The 12,495-nt window shown below is 49.3% G+C and overlaps 1 protein-coding gene across 2 annotated transcripts in view; it reads left to right on the top strand.

The window, feature by feature from the left end:
- LOC106589275 (uncharacterized) overlaps window positions 1-12,220 on the top strand; it is a 34,435-nt gene extending 22,215 nt beyond the window's left edge. For both annotated transcript variants that reach the window (XM_014179027.3, XM_014179026.3), the window contains 11 exons: window positions 8-418; window positions 501-643; window positions 1,886-2,196; window positions 2,380-2,582; window positions 4,656-4,825; window positions 5,064-5,260; window positions 5,388-5,502; window positions 5,599-5,724; window positions 6,035-6,217; window positions 6,317-6,400; window positions 6,534-12,220. In XM_014179027.3, coding sequence (XP_014034502.3) covers window positions 8-418; window positions 501-643; window positions 1,886-2,196; window positions 2,380-2,582; window positions 4,656-4,825; window positions 5,064-5,260; window positions 5,388-5,502; window positions 5,599-5,724; window positions 6,035-6,217; window positions 6,317-6,400; window positions 6,534-10,733 — 6,143 coding nt within the window. In that variant the 3' untranslated portion in view covers window positions 10,734-12,220. The remainder of the gene's footprint in view (window positions 1-7; window positions 419-500; window positions 644-1,885; window positions 2,197-2,379; window positions 2,583-4,655; window positions 4,826-5,063; window positions 5,261-5,387; window positions 5,503-5,598; window positions 5,725-6,034; window positions 6,218-6,316; window positions 6,401-6,533) is intronic.
- Window positions 12,221-12,495: the final 275 nt, after the last annotated feature.

The following is a 12,495-nucleotide window of genomic DNA, read 5'->3' as shown; positions in this document are numbered from 1 at the left end:
TCTCCAGTGCCCTCCTCCATGGTGACCAACTCTGGGATTGTGAAGATCATGGTACGCCAGTCAAGCAAGGAAGGAGGAGGTGTACCCACCCTGGCAGTGCCCCCTTCTCCCCGCGTAGCCCCCCAGGCATCACCCTCCATACACCACCATGCCAATACCAACATTGCTCTGAGATCTCCCCTTGCACATTGCCACCCCGGACCCGCCACTGCTCAATACACCCTGGCCCCCCCTAGAACCCCTACGTCAGTCACAATTAGAACCTCAGCCCCTCCTCGAATCCCTATCCCAGCCCCTCCTCGAACCCCTACTCCTGCCCTCCTTCAAAACCCTACCCCAGCCCCCAGTCAGCCTGAGCCCCCTCGCCCAGTGCTGAAGGTAGTAAAAGGGCCAGCAGAAACCAGCACAGAACAGAAAGGTGAGTTGATGAATGCAAATTATTTGAAAAATGGTTCTGTATTTACAATCCCTGTATTGAACAAGTCACTTCTCCTCTCTAGCTCGTCTGAATTCTTTGTCAACGCGTGAGGAGAGCAGCGACACTAAATCAGCCGTACCTAAATCAGGGTCCCATGTTGGTGGATTTGTCCCTCCTCGACCTCGGGCACAACCTCGCCCACATCCTCGCTCCCCCTTTTACATGGTACTTCCACTACATCTGTTTTTTACAAATCTCTTTTTTTCCCCCCTTGTTTCTTATTTAAATCACCATGTAGGAAGTAATGAGGTTGTCATATTTTCTAGCATATCCCACAGTAGTACCTTTTTGAGTTATATCAGTCCACAGCATAATTCTTAAACTGACCCCTGTCATGTTCCTTTAAAGAGACTTCATCACTTTTTTGTATGTTTTTTGAAAATGCTGTGCCGACCTGATCCCGCCAACCACTTTAACCTTGCAACCTCATTGGACATCATTCCACCTGCCAATCAACGTTGGGCGAGTTAGTTTTGCAATGCCTGGTGCTGCCACTGGGCCATGTAAAACTAACTCGCCCAATGTCCCTCAAAGTTTGCTTGTGGCTAATTCCTTGTTGTACAGACTAGTATGGCAAGAAAGCAGTTGTGAGGATGTAATTTCATACTATGGAAAGTTATAGCCTACTTATGTTTGCATCAAATGTCCTACTCCTTGAATGTCGTGTAATAATTGATATATTGCATTTGCTTATGTGCTAAATTATGATTGCTGGAAATCAACTGCAGTGTTGGATTGTTACATATCATGGAATACCTTTCTGCATGTTTATAAGGACAGATGGCATGGAACTATTTGATTTGGATGGTTGATAAAACATATTTTTTTTAAGCAGGTGAAATTTGCAGTTTACATTTCTCGAGAGTTGTATTCGTGCCTGTGATTCCCGCAATATATTCCAAAATTCAAACAAAATACACCAGCGACAGCATTTAGGAGATACATGGTGTTTCTGATTTAGTTTGACAATTGTCTGGCTACACACATCATTTTCTGCTTGGTTTCCAGATAAATGTAGCCAATTGAAAGATAAATTAAACTACTTCTGAGGTCTAATAGATCTAATTTTAAATGTTTTATTATTATGATGCATGGATTTGATCGTTGTGATCAAAATAACTAATGTTAAGTGCATGTAACAAGGCAATCCCACTAATTTCAGCGCGCACACTCACTACATGACATGAACGAGCATGTCTATCATGCTCTAAATTATGCCAAGTAAAATTGTAACGATTCTGTGCTTTTTGCTGCTGGGAGAGGACTGCAGATGGTTTATTATTCATGTATGAGCCATACATTGACACGTTGAGTCCAAAATAGGAGGTTCAAAAAAAGAACAAGGTTGTTTTCAGTTCTTTTTGTTGCTGTCTTATCAACTTATCAACTCCCTTTCCTCCCGGTCAGTCATGGCTGGCAGACAGCCTCAAGAAGCAGCGAGACAGCCGCCTGGCCCAAATCATCCGGATCAATGACCTGCACTGCAGCGCCAAGCCCGTGTACGGCCATGAGGTGCTGGACTTCCTCACCTTCCTCCCGGGCTCCTGCCCTGCTCCGGCCCCCAGGGCCCTGGGTCAGTGGGGCCGCTCGGGCCACACAGCCTGCTTATTCGCCCAGTCCCATAGCACCGTGGACTACTGGCACCAAAGCCGCGCCCTGAGGGAGGCCATCCACACCACTGAGGACAGGCTGCAGCTGCTCAAAGATGTGATAGAAAGGTAACAAACTGGCTGCTGCTTTCCACTGTCTAGATTTTTGTTCTAGCCCTTCACTAACACCTGATTTAAAAAACAAACAAAAAAACAATCACCAAGCCCTTCATTAGTTAAATTCGGTGTGTCTGTTTTCAAACACTTTCTGTTTATTTTTCTTGTGATGCCTACCTGATTTTTCTCCTCCAGGTTTACATTTGTGATCCCACCGGTGGAGGCTCCGACCATCACCATGCACAGCTGCCACCCCCCTCCATCTCTGAGCCACAAGCAGGCCGTGTTCACCTCGCTGCTCTCCTCCCAGGTGGCCCCGCTCACACGCAGTCTGCACCGCATCCAGTGCAACATGAGGACCCACTTCCCTGACCTGAGGCTGATCCAGTACGACTGCGGTGAGTCCCCACTCCTCAGACAACACACTTGTTTGTTCTATAGGACTTAACACCCTAGAGTCGATTGACACACCAGTGCATCAATCTAAAAAAATATAAGAGTTAAAAAATGACCACTCTATGGAAAGGGGAGACTCTCACAAACACGATGGTGGTCTCAAGTGAAAGGGGACTCGTCTGAAGTCGGTACCGTTGATGTGCCAACTTGTGTTTTGACGCATCTGAACCGTTTGGTTTACAAACTAATGTGATCCCACTGTGGAACTCGATGGTGTTCTCCGTTATGCTCTATGACCCCCCACAATTGTCACGGGACTTGTCTAAAGGTAACCGTTACAGGTTAAAAAAATTCATGTAAGTGTGGAGGTAGTTTTGTGCCTACCCTAAAGGGGTTCAAAATGTGTTACAAAATAATATTTATATATTTCCTGAGCTTTCTCATATCTACTAGATATCGGACAGACACTTCAAAACCTTATTCCTTTTTTTGCCATTTATGAATGTGTTTTTCTATGGGTTATAGTAGTAAAGCGCAAATGTAATATTTAATTAAATAATTGTTTTCAATTTTTTTGTGGATACCTAAAGGGGTCTTAAAATTCTAAATCAAATGGCTAAATGATCCATCTTAAAACAATTCCACATGTCAGCTTAGAACAATAGGTGGGGCTGGTACATCCTGTGTAAACACAAACTCACTTCCTTGACAACAAACATGGAGAACTTTGATGAAAGGCTATCAGAACAAGTTCACAAATAAAAATGTCTTTATGATACCTCGTGTAGGGATTTCCAAGGCAGGAAAATTAATTTGAACTCCTGGAAAGAGATTGGGAGATAATGGGGATAGATGTGGTAAAAAGGTCGCTGGAATGCAGACTGTGGGGTAGAAAGACGCTTGATTGGCGCACATTCAACAAATCTGATCTATCAAGGTGGTCCGTCATGGTGATTTGATGTATAGTAACAAGCCCTCAATGTGGTTACTAAAATCCGATTTGGGTATACACTGGAAAACATTTTAACTGTGAAGTTTTGGTCCCATGTTTCATGAGCTGAAAAAAAAAAAAAAATCCCTGAAATTTTCCACACCCACAAAAAGCTTATTTCTCTCAAATTTTGTGCACAAATTTGTTTATATCTCTGTGAGTGAGCATTTCTCCTTTGCCAAGATAATCCATCCACCTGACAGGTGTGGCATATCAAGAAGCTAATTAAACAGCATGGTCATTACACAGGTGCACCTTGTGCTGGGGACAATAAAAGGCCACTTTAAAATGTGCAGTTTTGTCACACAACACATTGGCACAGATGTCTAAAGTTTTTGGGGATCGTGCAATTGGCACGCTGACTGCAGGAATATCCATCAGAGCTGTAACCACGCCAGCCCAGGACCTCCACATCTGTCTTTTTCGCCTGTGGGATTGTCTGAGGGGCCCTATGCACCCCTGCCCAGTCATGTAAAATCCATAGATTAGGGCCTAATGACAGATTTTCCTTTAACTCAGTTAAAATCTTTGAAATTGTTGCTTTTTATATATATTTTTTCAGTATGTTTGATTTTTCGCTGCATAACATTTAGAAGTTGTTAGAACTGAATAACTACGAGTGGTGCGGTGCAGACCAATTTATTGGATGCGTATGAAAGCTCGCTGAATCGCAAGATATATGAATGCTCTGACTTCTGCGGGGGCCGCATTGCAGTAAATGCGGTCCGGCCATTGCAGACATTGGATTGACCATGCAGAGTCTTTTAGGAAACTTGTCTTATTTTAGCTTGGCATTCGTCGAGGAATTTTAACTCTGACACCTCCCATCAGTTTGGCTGTGTGTTTGCACACGCCATGACACGAAAAACCACTGTGTTAAGTACAACTGTTGTTACTTCAGTGATGATGAGTTGGAACGGGACACAGTCTCTCTGGGTTCACAGGCTCAGGTTCTGTGTCTGTGGGTTCAGTTCCCCAGAGCAGCGTGTCTTTCAGTTGAAGACATTGAGGCATTTGTCTGAGGAAAAAAAGTGCTTTTAACTCAATACAGCCTTTGAACGATAACACTGTGGTGTGTGTGCAGGTAAGCTGCAGACGCTCCACACTCTGCTGCGATGGCTGAAGGAGGGCCAACACCGCGTGCTCATCTTCACCCAGATGACCCGCATGCTGGACGTGCTGGAGCAGTTTCTTGGCTACCATGGGCACATCTACCTTCGCCTGGACGGCAGCACCCGCGTCGAGCAGAGACAGGTGAGTGGCGCTGTGACTCCTGAGCTCTATGGGATTCTGTTGTTGTGTTGGTCTTCAGCAACTCAGTCAGTTGGAGTCAATTCCATTTCAAAGGAATTTTCCGGCTATTTGGTTTCTTGAGTTGAATGGAATTGACCTGGAGTTCAACATTGTGCTGAAACTGCTAAAGGATTCTGACTGTCGGCTGAAAACCAAAAACATTTGTTTTCTCCTGTGTCCATCTTTCTCTCCCTCTCAGTCCCTGATGGATCGCTTCAACGCGGACCGCCGCATCTTCTGCTTCATCCTGTCCACGCGTAGCGGCGGCGTGGGGGTGAACCTCACGGGCGCCGACACAGTGGTGTTCTACGACAGTGACTGGAACCCCACCATGGACGCCCAGGCCCAGGACCGCTGCCACCGCATCGGACAGACCCGCGACGTCCACATCTACAGGTGCCCAGCTGAAACCCTCCCCTGAAAGTCTCCAGAAACAGCATGAGCTGTCCGCGTACTTCGACTCCGAAGGTACGACAATGTGTTGAACATCTGGTGTGACTATTCTCCCCCCACCCCCTTCTAGGCTGATCAGTGAGCGCACGGTGGAGGAGAACATCCTGAAGAAGGCCAACCAGAAGAGGATGCTGGGAGACATGGCGATCGAAGGAGGCAACTTCACCACTGCTTTCTTCAGACAGGTACGTCTCCACTGACACTACTCTTTGACGTCGTAGATTCGCTCTGACTTGAGGGCAGTTCAAAAACGAACTACGCTCCTCTCTCTCTCCTTTCAGCAAACCATCAGGGAACTATTTGATGTGACGGAGGGGGAGAAGAAGGAGCTGATCGTGGAGCTCTCTGTGCCCCAGCCTGAGGAAGAGGAGACTGTCACCAAACAGAGCACCACCATCCTGGAGCAGGTCAGACACAACCAACACACTGGCAATAACAGGATGTATAGGAGGTTTACTGGTGTGTTCAGAGCAGGTGTCTCTCAGACCATAGACGCCTGTTTATACCACAACATACAGCAGCAGGAGTCTGGAAGAGACCCAGAGACAAGCACCTGAGTGTTTGGATCAGCACTGACTCCATACAAACAAGCTTTAAAAATATAATTAATAAACTTGATTATTAGAGGTCAAATAATTGTGTTATTTAAGTCAGCAAACATCAGTCTTACTCCAGGTGGCACTGTTCCCATAAACTCATTTTCTCTCTTTGCCACAGGCCCTGTGCCGTGCCGAGGATGAGGAGGACATAGTGGCCGCCTCCCAAGCCAAAGCAGAGCAGGTAGCTGAACTGGCAGAGTTCAACGAGGCCATCCCATTGGACGAGGCTGGTGAAGGGAGGGACCCAGAAGAAGAGGAGCTCTCCAAGGCCGAGCAGGAGATAGCAGCTCTTGTGGAGCAGGTGATTGTTGCTCAATATCCCTGTTTTTGCCCTATCCCATCTGTTATTTGACGATATGGAGCAAATGTGACCGCCTGTCTTTTTCCCCCCATGTCTCAGCTAACACCTATAGAACGCTATGCTATGAACTTCCTAGAGGATTCATTGGAGGATGTGTGCAAGGAGGAATTAAAGCAAGCTGAGGTAAGATTGCTATTTCTCATTGCATTTAAGAGAGCTTGACATGTGTCCATGTTTAATTGGTTCACCCTATTACAGACCGGAGTTAAAATAAAAAGCACTAGCGACTGCCCATCTCTCTACTCTGTGTTTACAGGAGCAGGTGGAGGCTGCCAGGAAGGGGCTTGACCAAGCAAAGGAGGAAGGCCTGAAGCTGCAAGCAGGCTCCTCAGACAACGACGACGAGGACTTCTCATCACAGCCAGCAGAGGAGCCCTCGACTCCCGGGTTGGGCCGCCGCCCACGCAAACACAAAGAGAAAGGCGCCCCCTCCACCAGGACCAGCGGCAGGCTCCGAGGGACCACGGCCTCCCCACCGCCCACTTCGCCAGAGCCCGACACCCCCACCCCCAGAGAAGTGCCTGAAAGACTCCGCTCTGCTCTGAGAGGACGAGGGGGGGCCAAAGACACCACCACCCCGGCTCGCACAGAGCACCCAAGGGCCCACACCACCTCATCAAGGCTCCAGGAATCTGCCAAACCTGCAGCGACAACCCCGGCCTCTCCTTCTAGAGACTCCAGTCTCATATTCGGGTCGGCAGCGCCACTTCTCCGGACCCAGTCCCACTCCAGCTCAGTGCCTTCCACTGCCACCAGTCCTCCAGCTGGGAAACCACTGACACAACCAGGGGAGTCAGACACCAAGTCACCCAGGAGTGAGCAGGGAGTGTGTGTCTCCTCGGATTCCATGGGTCCGGTGGACCACCAGTCATACTCTACCCAGGCCAGGGATTATGACAGCAGGGACCAGAAGTCCCTGTCTCCCCCCTTGGTGTGCTCTCTCTCCCGGTCGCCACGCAAGCGCCAGTCAGCCGACGGGGAGGTCCTGCTAGGCCTCCCGGAACATTCCCCGTCGGCCAAGGTGCTGAGGAAGCTCCCTGGTCGCCTGGTGACAGTGGTGGAGGACAAGGAGCCCAGGAAGAAGAGGAGAGGCAGCGGAACGGGAGGAGGCTCATCAGAGGAGACGGAGCACGCGGAGTCGGGCCGAGGCTCAGACGTGCCAAGCAGAGACGCTACATCCCAGGCCCCTGACAAAACCAAACAGTCCCCCAAAGAGAAAGGGACTGCCTCAAAATACTCCTCAAAGATCACCAACCTCCCAGAGGACCAAGAATCCCCTTTAAGACACATCCATCCTGCCAGAAGCTACCCTCCTTACTCCCCACCCCACCACTCCCCTGACATGCCGGTGCTGAGGAACCTGCCGGTGCGGCGGCGGCTTGAGAGTGAGTCTCGCGTGGCGGCCCAGTTAGGAGAACAGGGTCTGGGCCGAGGGAGAGGGGGGAACTACCACAGGAAAATGGACACTCAGCCAGGAAAAGAAGGCAACGCATCCTCGGGCACTAATGTTGCTAACTCGACCCCGCCGTTGAAACGAAAGAGGGGCCGACCCCCCAAGACTCCCCTCAGGGTGGTGGAACCCCAGCCAGAGCATCTATCCCCTCCCCACCCTAGCTTACCAAGCGAGGATGGGAGCCCCCCCTTCTCCCCAAAACGCAAGAGAGGTCGTCCCCGTAAGAACTCGACTACTGTAACGAATGCAGTGGGTGCAGGAAAGAACTCAAACACCCCCACTGCCAGCACCACCAGCCAAGCTGGTTCCCTGTCTGACACTGCTGCTGCAGACACAGAGCCACTAGCCCCGTCTGCCCCCACTAAGCCTCAAACTGTGGCCACCTCTGCTGTCTGCACCAGCCAAGCCTCTCCGTCTACCAAAGCTGAGGACTCCACCGCAACATTAAAAGCAGACACTAAGACTGAGTTCCATACCACAACCCCAACTGCTATCCTTGCACCAAGCCCAGCTCAAGTCCTTACCACAACTGCTATTCCTGCGCCAAGCCGAACTCAAGATCCCACCTCAATTCCAATCTCTGTCTCCACCTCAAACTCAACTGATGTCCCTGCCTCAAGCTCATCCACCATTTCCACCTCTGTTCCAGTTGCAGTCCACTCCACAAGCTCACCCACAGTCCCCGCCTTAAACTCAACCTCTGTTCCTGCCTCAAGCTCACCCACAGTTTCCACCCCAAGCTCACACACAGTATCCACATCGAGGATGACCTTTGGTCATGCCTCAAGGTCAACCTCTGGTCCCATCCGAATTCCAACCGCAGTCCTCACCTCAACACTGGCCCAATTCCTCACTTCAAGACCTAGAGTCACCACTTCACCGCCAGTCTCTACTTCTCCATCAATCTCCACAACAACTACCACACAAATCTTCACTCCTACCCCCAACAAGATTTCCACTCCTCCCCTTGCCCAAATCACTATCCCTACTCCAGCTCTAGCCCAAATCCCCAAAATTGCCACATCAGCCTCTACTCCAACCAGCACCCCCACACCAACATTCACAAATGTCAAACCAACCCTTACTCCGGTCCCTACCACAGTTGTCACAACCAATCTACCAACACTTAGTAAACCCACCACAACCTCAATCGCAAATCTAACCACAATTTCCACACCAGCCCCATCCAGAATTGTCACCACCGTTACACCATCCCCAACCACAGCAGCTCCTGCCACAACCTCCATACCAACTTCTACCAAAATCACAACCCCCACACCAGGCCCTACGCCAAGCATCACATCAACTGCTACACCAGACCCTACCACAACTGTCACAACCGTCAAACCAACCCACACACCAGTCCCTACCACGATCACCACAACCTCTGTTCCAATTCCCAACACCATCCCCACAGCAGCCACAACCAGAACTGTCACCACTGTTACAGCAGCCACTACCACCACCGAGAACCAGGCTTTGGAGCCTGCTCCAGTGGAGACTACCCATAACAGAGACTCAGAGAAGATAACAGATATGGAGGTAGAAGAGGATGGAGAAGAGGAGATTAGTGACTCTCAACCGAAAAAGAGGAAAGTGGAGAATTCTCCTGGAGCCAAAGACACTGTCCCAGAGGCCCCAGTGGCTCCTCGACCAGAAGAGACTGATAAACAGAAGGTAGAGGAGAGCGTCGGCGACGACAGAGCCACCAGCAACAAGAGGCCTCTCAGTCGCCAGAGCAGTCAGGAGTCTGTGCACTCCTCCTCTCCCTCCTCGGTGTGTTCCACTCCCACACGGTCAGCCCAACACAGGAAGGGTGCAGAGAAGAGGGCACCTGCCAAGAGGATGCGAGGGGAGGTTTGCTCTGACCCAGAGAAGAGAGAAAGAAAGACAGAGAAAGATTTCACCAATGCTACTCAGAGGAGGCAGTCCAGGTCCTCCTCTTCAGACTCTGACACCTCTGAAACCAGGAAGGAGCACCTCCTCACCCGCTCAGCCCAGAGCCGACAGGAGACCGAGGGGGACGGCGAGAGCAACGGGCGGATTGGAAGACCCGCCAGGAGCTCTGAACGTGTGGGCAGGACTGTGTCCAACAACACCAGTACTGGGGAGTCTGGCAGCCAGACATCCTCTGTGAGAGTCACCCGGAAATCCTCTGTTCCTCAGCCCACCCCAGAGAGAAAACCCCAGTCCAACAGTGTGCCCTCTAGCACTAGCCAGCCAGAGGTCCTAGGGAAGAGGTGTTCAGCCCTGAACGCTGCAGCCAAACTCCTTGCCATGCGAGGCAGGATTGACACCCCTGGCAGCAGGAAAGACCCTGCGGCTAAGACCAGTGGGCAGAATGCCACTTCTCCTGCTTCCTCTGACAAGAACCAGAAGTCCAAACCTAAAAGTGCACCAGCCACTCCGCAAACCAACTGCTACAACAAAGTAGGAAGCAGCAAGACAACAACCCCAACCCAGTCAAGCCGCACCGCCGCACGCTCCACCCGCCAGTGCCCTGGTGCCCTCGTCCCGGCCCTGGAGACGAACCGCAAGAGGGGGAGCAAAAAGGAGAAGGAAAAAAAGAAGCCCTCCGAGGGAAAGGAGGAGGGTGAGCGGGAGACGCGCTCGTCCAGGGGCCACAGTGCATGCAGCAGCATGAGTAGCGATGGTGGTGGCAGCAGCAGGAGCCAGAGCAGCAGCAGTAGCCTCAGCTCCCAGAGCACCGGGCGCAACCACTCACGAGCACCCTCCTCCGGCAGTGAACGTGAACGCAGCACCGAGAGGGGCAGGAGGCGCAGCCACAGGAAGGAAGGAGAGGGCCGGGGGAGGGAGACCCGGAAGGAAAGAAAGGAGAGGCACGCCCAGAAGCGGGAGAGGCTTTCCCATGAAGGGAACGCCGGCTCGGGAGAGGGCACCCCGGACAGGGTGCTGCGCAGCGTGGCGGCTATGGCAGCGGCTCAGGCCCGCACACCAGCCGCTAACACCCGCTCCTCCTCTGCCCAACACAACAAGACATGATGAGAGGACTAGAGATGAGGAGTGAGGGATTCTGACTGGAAAAATAGAGGGGTAGGTTGTAACAGAGGGGAAATGACCTCTAAAGTTGCTGCTTTGTCTACACTGACAGACCAGAGCAGAACAATGAGTGTTGTGCAGGTCAGTGACCTCTTTCCCTCTTGGGCCCCTCTCCCCCCAAACCACATTAAAGCTGGTCTCCTCTCCAGTTCAGCCATCATCAACTGGGGGAAAGGCTCAGGGATGCCAGACTGTCTGCAAAGAGAAAGGTGGCACCATGGTAGTGCCATTCCAGAGGTGAGGTGTTGGTAGTCCTGAAGGTGTCACTTCATACAGACAGTGGCTTGACTGCGGGGACTTTGTTGCGAGTGAGTAAATTGTTAGTTCACGCTATGTACTGTAAAACATTTAAAAAGACTGGAATACTAAGAGATGTATGTGTCCGAGAGAGGTTTAAATTGTGCCCTATATACAGAGTTTATTCGCTGCCAGGGTTATTGATTCAAAATAAGCTTTTGAGTGACCGTTGTATCGTCAGATGAAGGTTTCCAGTCAGTTGATAAGTGATGGATATTTTATGGTTTCTTCCAGGGAATTAGGAAGAGAGCAGATCTGTAAATGTGATCTTTGCTGCACTATGCTGGAGTTGATCTTTGCTTGGGCCTCCCTATCTTGTGATTTTTCTGCCCATCTTTTTAAATCCAGCCTGCATTTTTTTATTTGCCCATCAGACATGTTGTCCTCAGCATAATTTGAGTGCATCGTTGTGTAGTATTTCTTTTACATAAATTTCAATCAAAATACTACTATGTTCCTGGTACCTCACACAATGCATCTCTCAAGCTCTAAATATGTCTGTCTCTCTTATGTATCTTGAAGATAGTACTTATTTTGCTTACTGGCAATGCAGAAACAGGAGCAGAACTTTGATTTAATTCTCCTCACCTTTCCAAAGTCAGTCAGACATTATGGTCAACGTCATGAAGTTCATCTAAAAGGGTATTGAATCTTTGGGAATAAAATGAGTGCCTATTAGGCCGAGCAGGTGGACGGAGATCCCAGTTTGCCTTGTCAAGTACCTGACGTTGGGGTGTTGTCATTAGTATAAAAAAAATCCACCTTCTGTAAATCACAAGTAACGCACCCTATGCATCAGTGCTATCAAATTCTATATCATTATTTTTTACTTTTGTCATTTCTTCATTGCTCCTCTTTCATGTAAGTACTTGGACAAAACATGTGAATAAAACACTGGTACAGTTCCAGGTGGCTCTATATATTGTCAATTTACTTTGAGGACTTGCATTTGGAAAAGCTATTTTTGGGCAGGGTGCTGTTTTCAGTGAATGGGTGGGTGGAATATGGTAATGGTCTTATTTTGTTATCTTGATGTCTTTCATTTGTTACATTCCTCTTTTCCCTTGTAATTCTACATCGTTTTACTTGAAAGATTAAAAGACAATGAGTTGAATAAAAAGACCAAAAATGTATTGGGTGTTTGGATGTCTTACGTACCTTAGTTGAATCAACTGACTAATTCATGGAAAACGGCATCTGCTAAATGACTAGAGTGGAAATGTGTTTGTGCATGCTGCTTGTATTATACACATCTAATTAGGTGTCATGCAGGATTCGTTGTAAGATTAATATTGCTGGTTGGAATGTAGGCATATGGGGTAAATGTATACTGAACAATAATATAAATGCAACCTGCAAAGATTTTACTGAGACAGTTCATAAGGAAATCAGTCAATTTAAATAAATT

This window comes from Salmo salar, chromosome 28 (genome assembly GCF_965601325.2).
Source record: "Salmo salar chromosome 28, fSalSal1, whole genome shotgun sequence".
Lineage (NCBI taxonomy): Eukaryota > Metazoa > Chordata > Actinopteri > Salmoniformes > Salmonidae > Salmo > Salmo salar.
The sequence above is the reverse complement of the archived record's forward strand: the minus strand, read 5'-3'. Positions and strand labels throughout refer to the sequence as shown.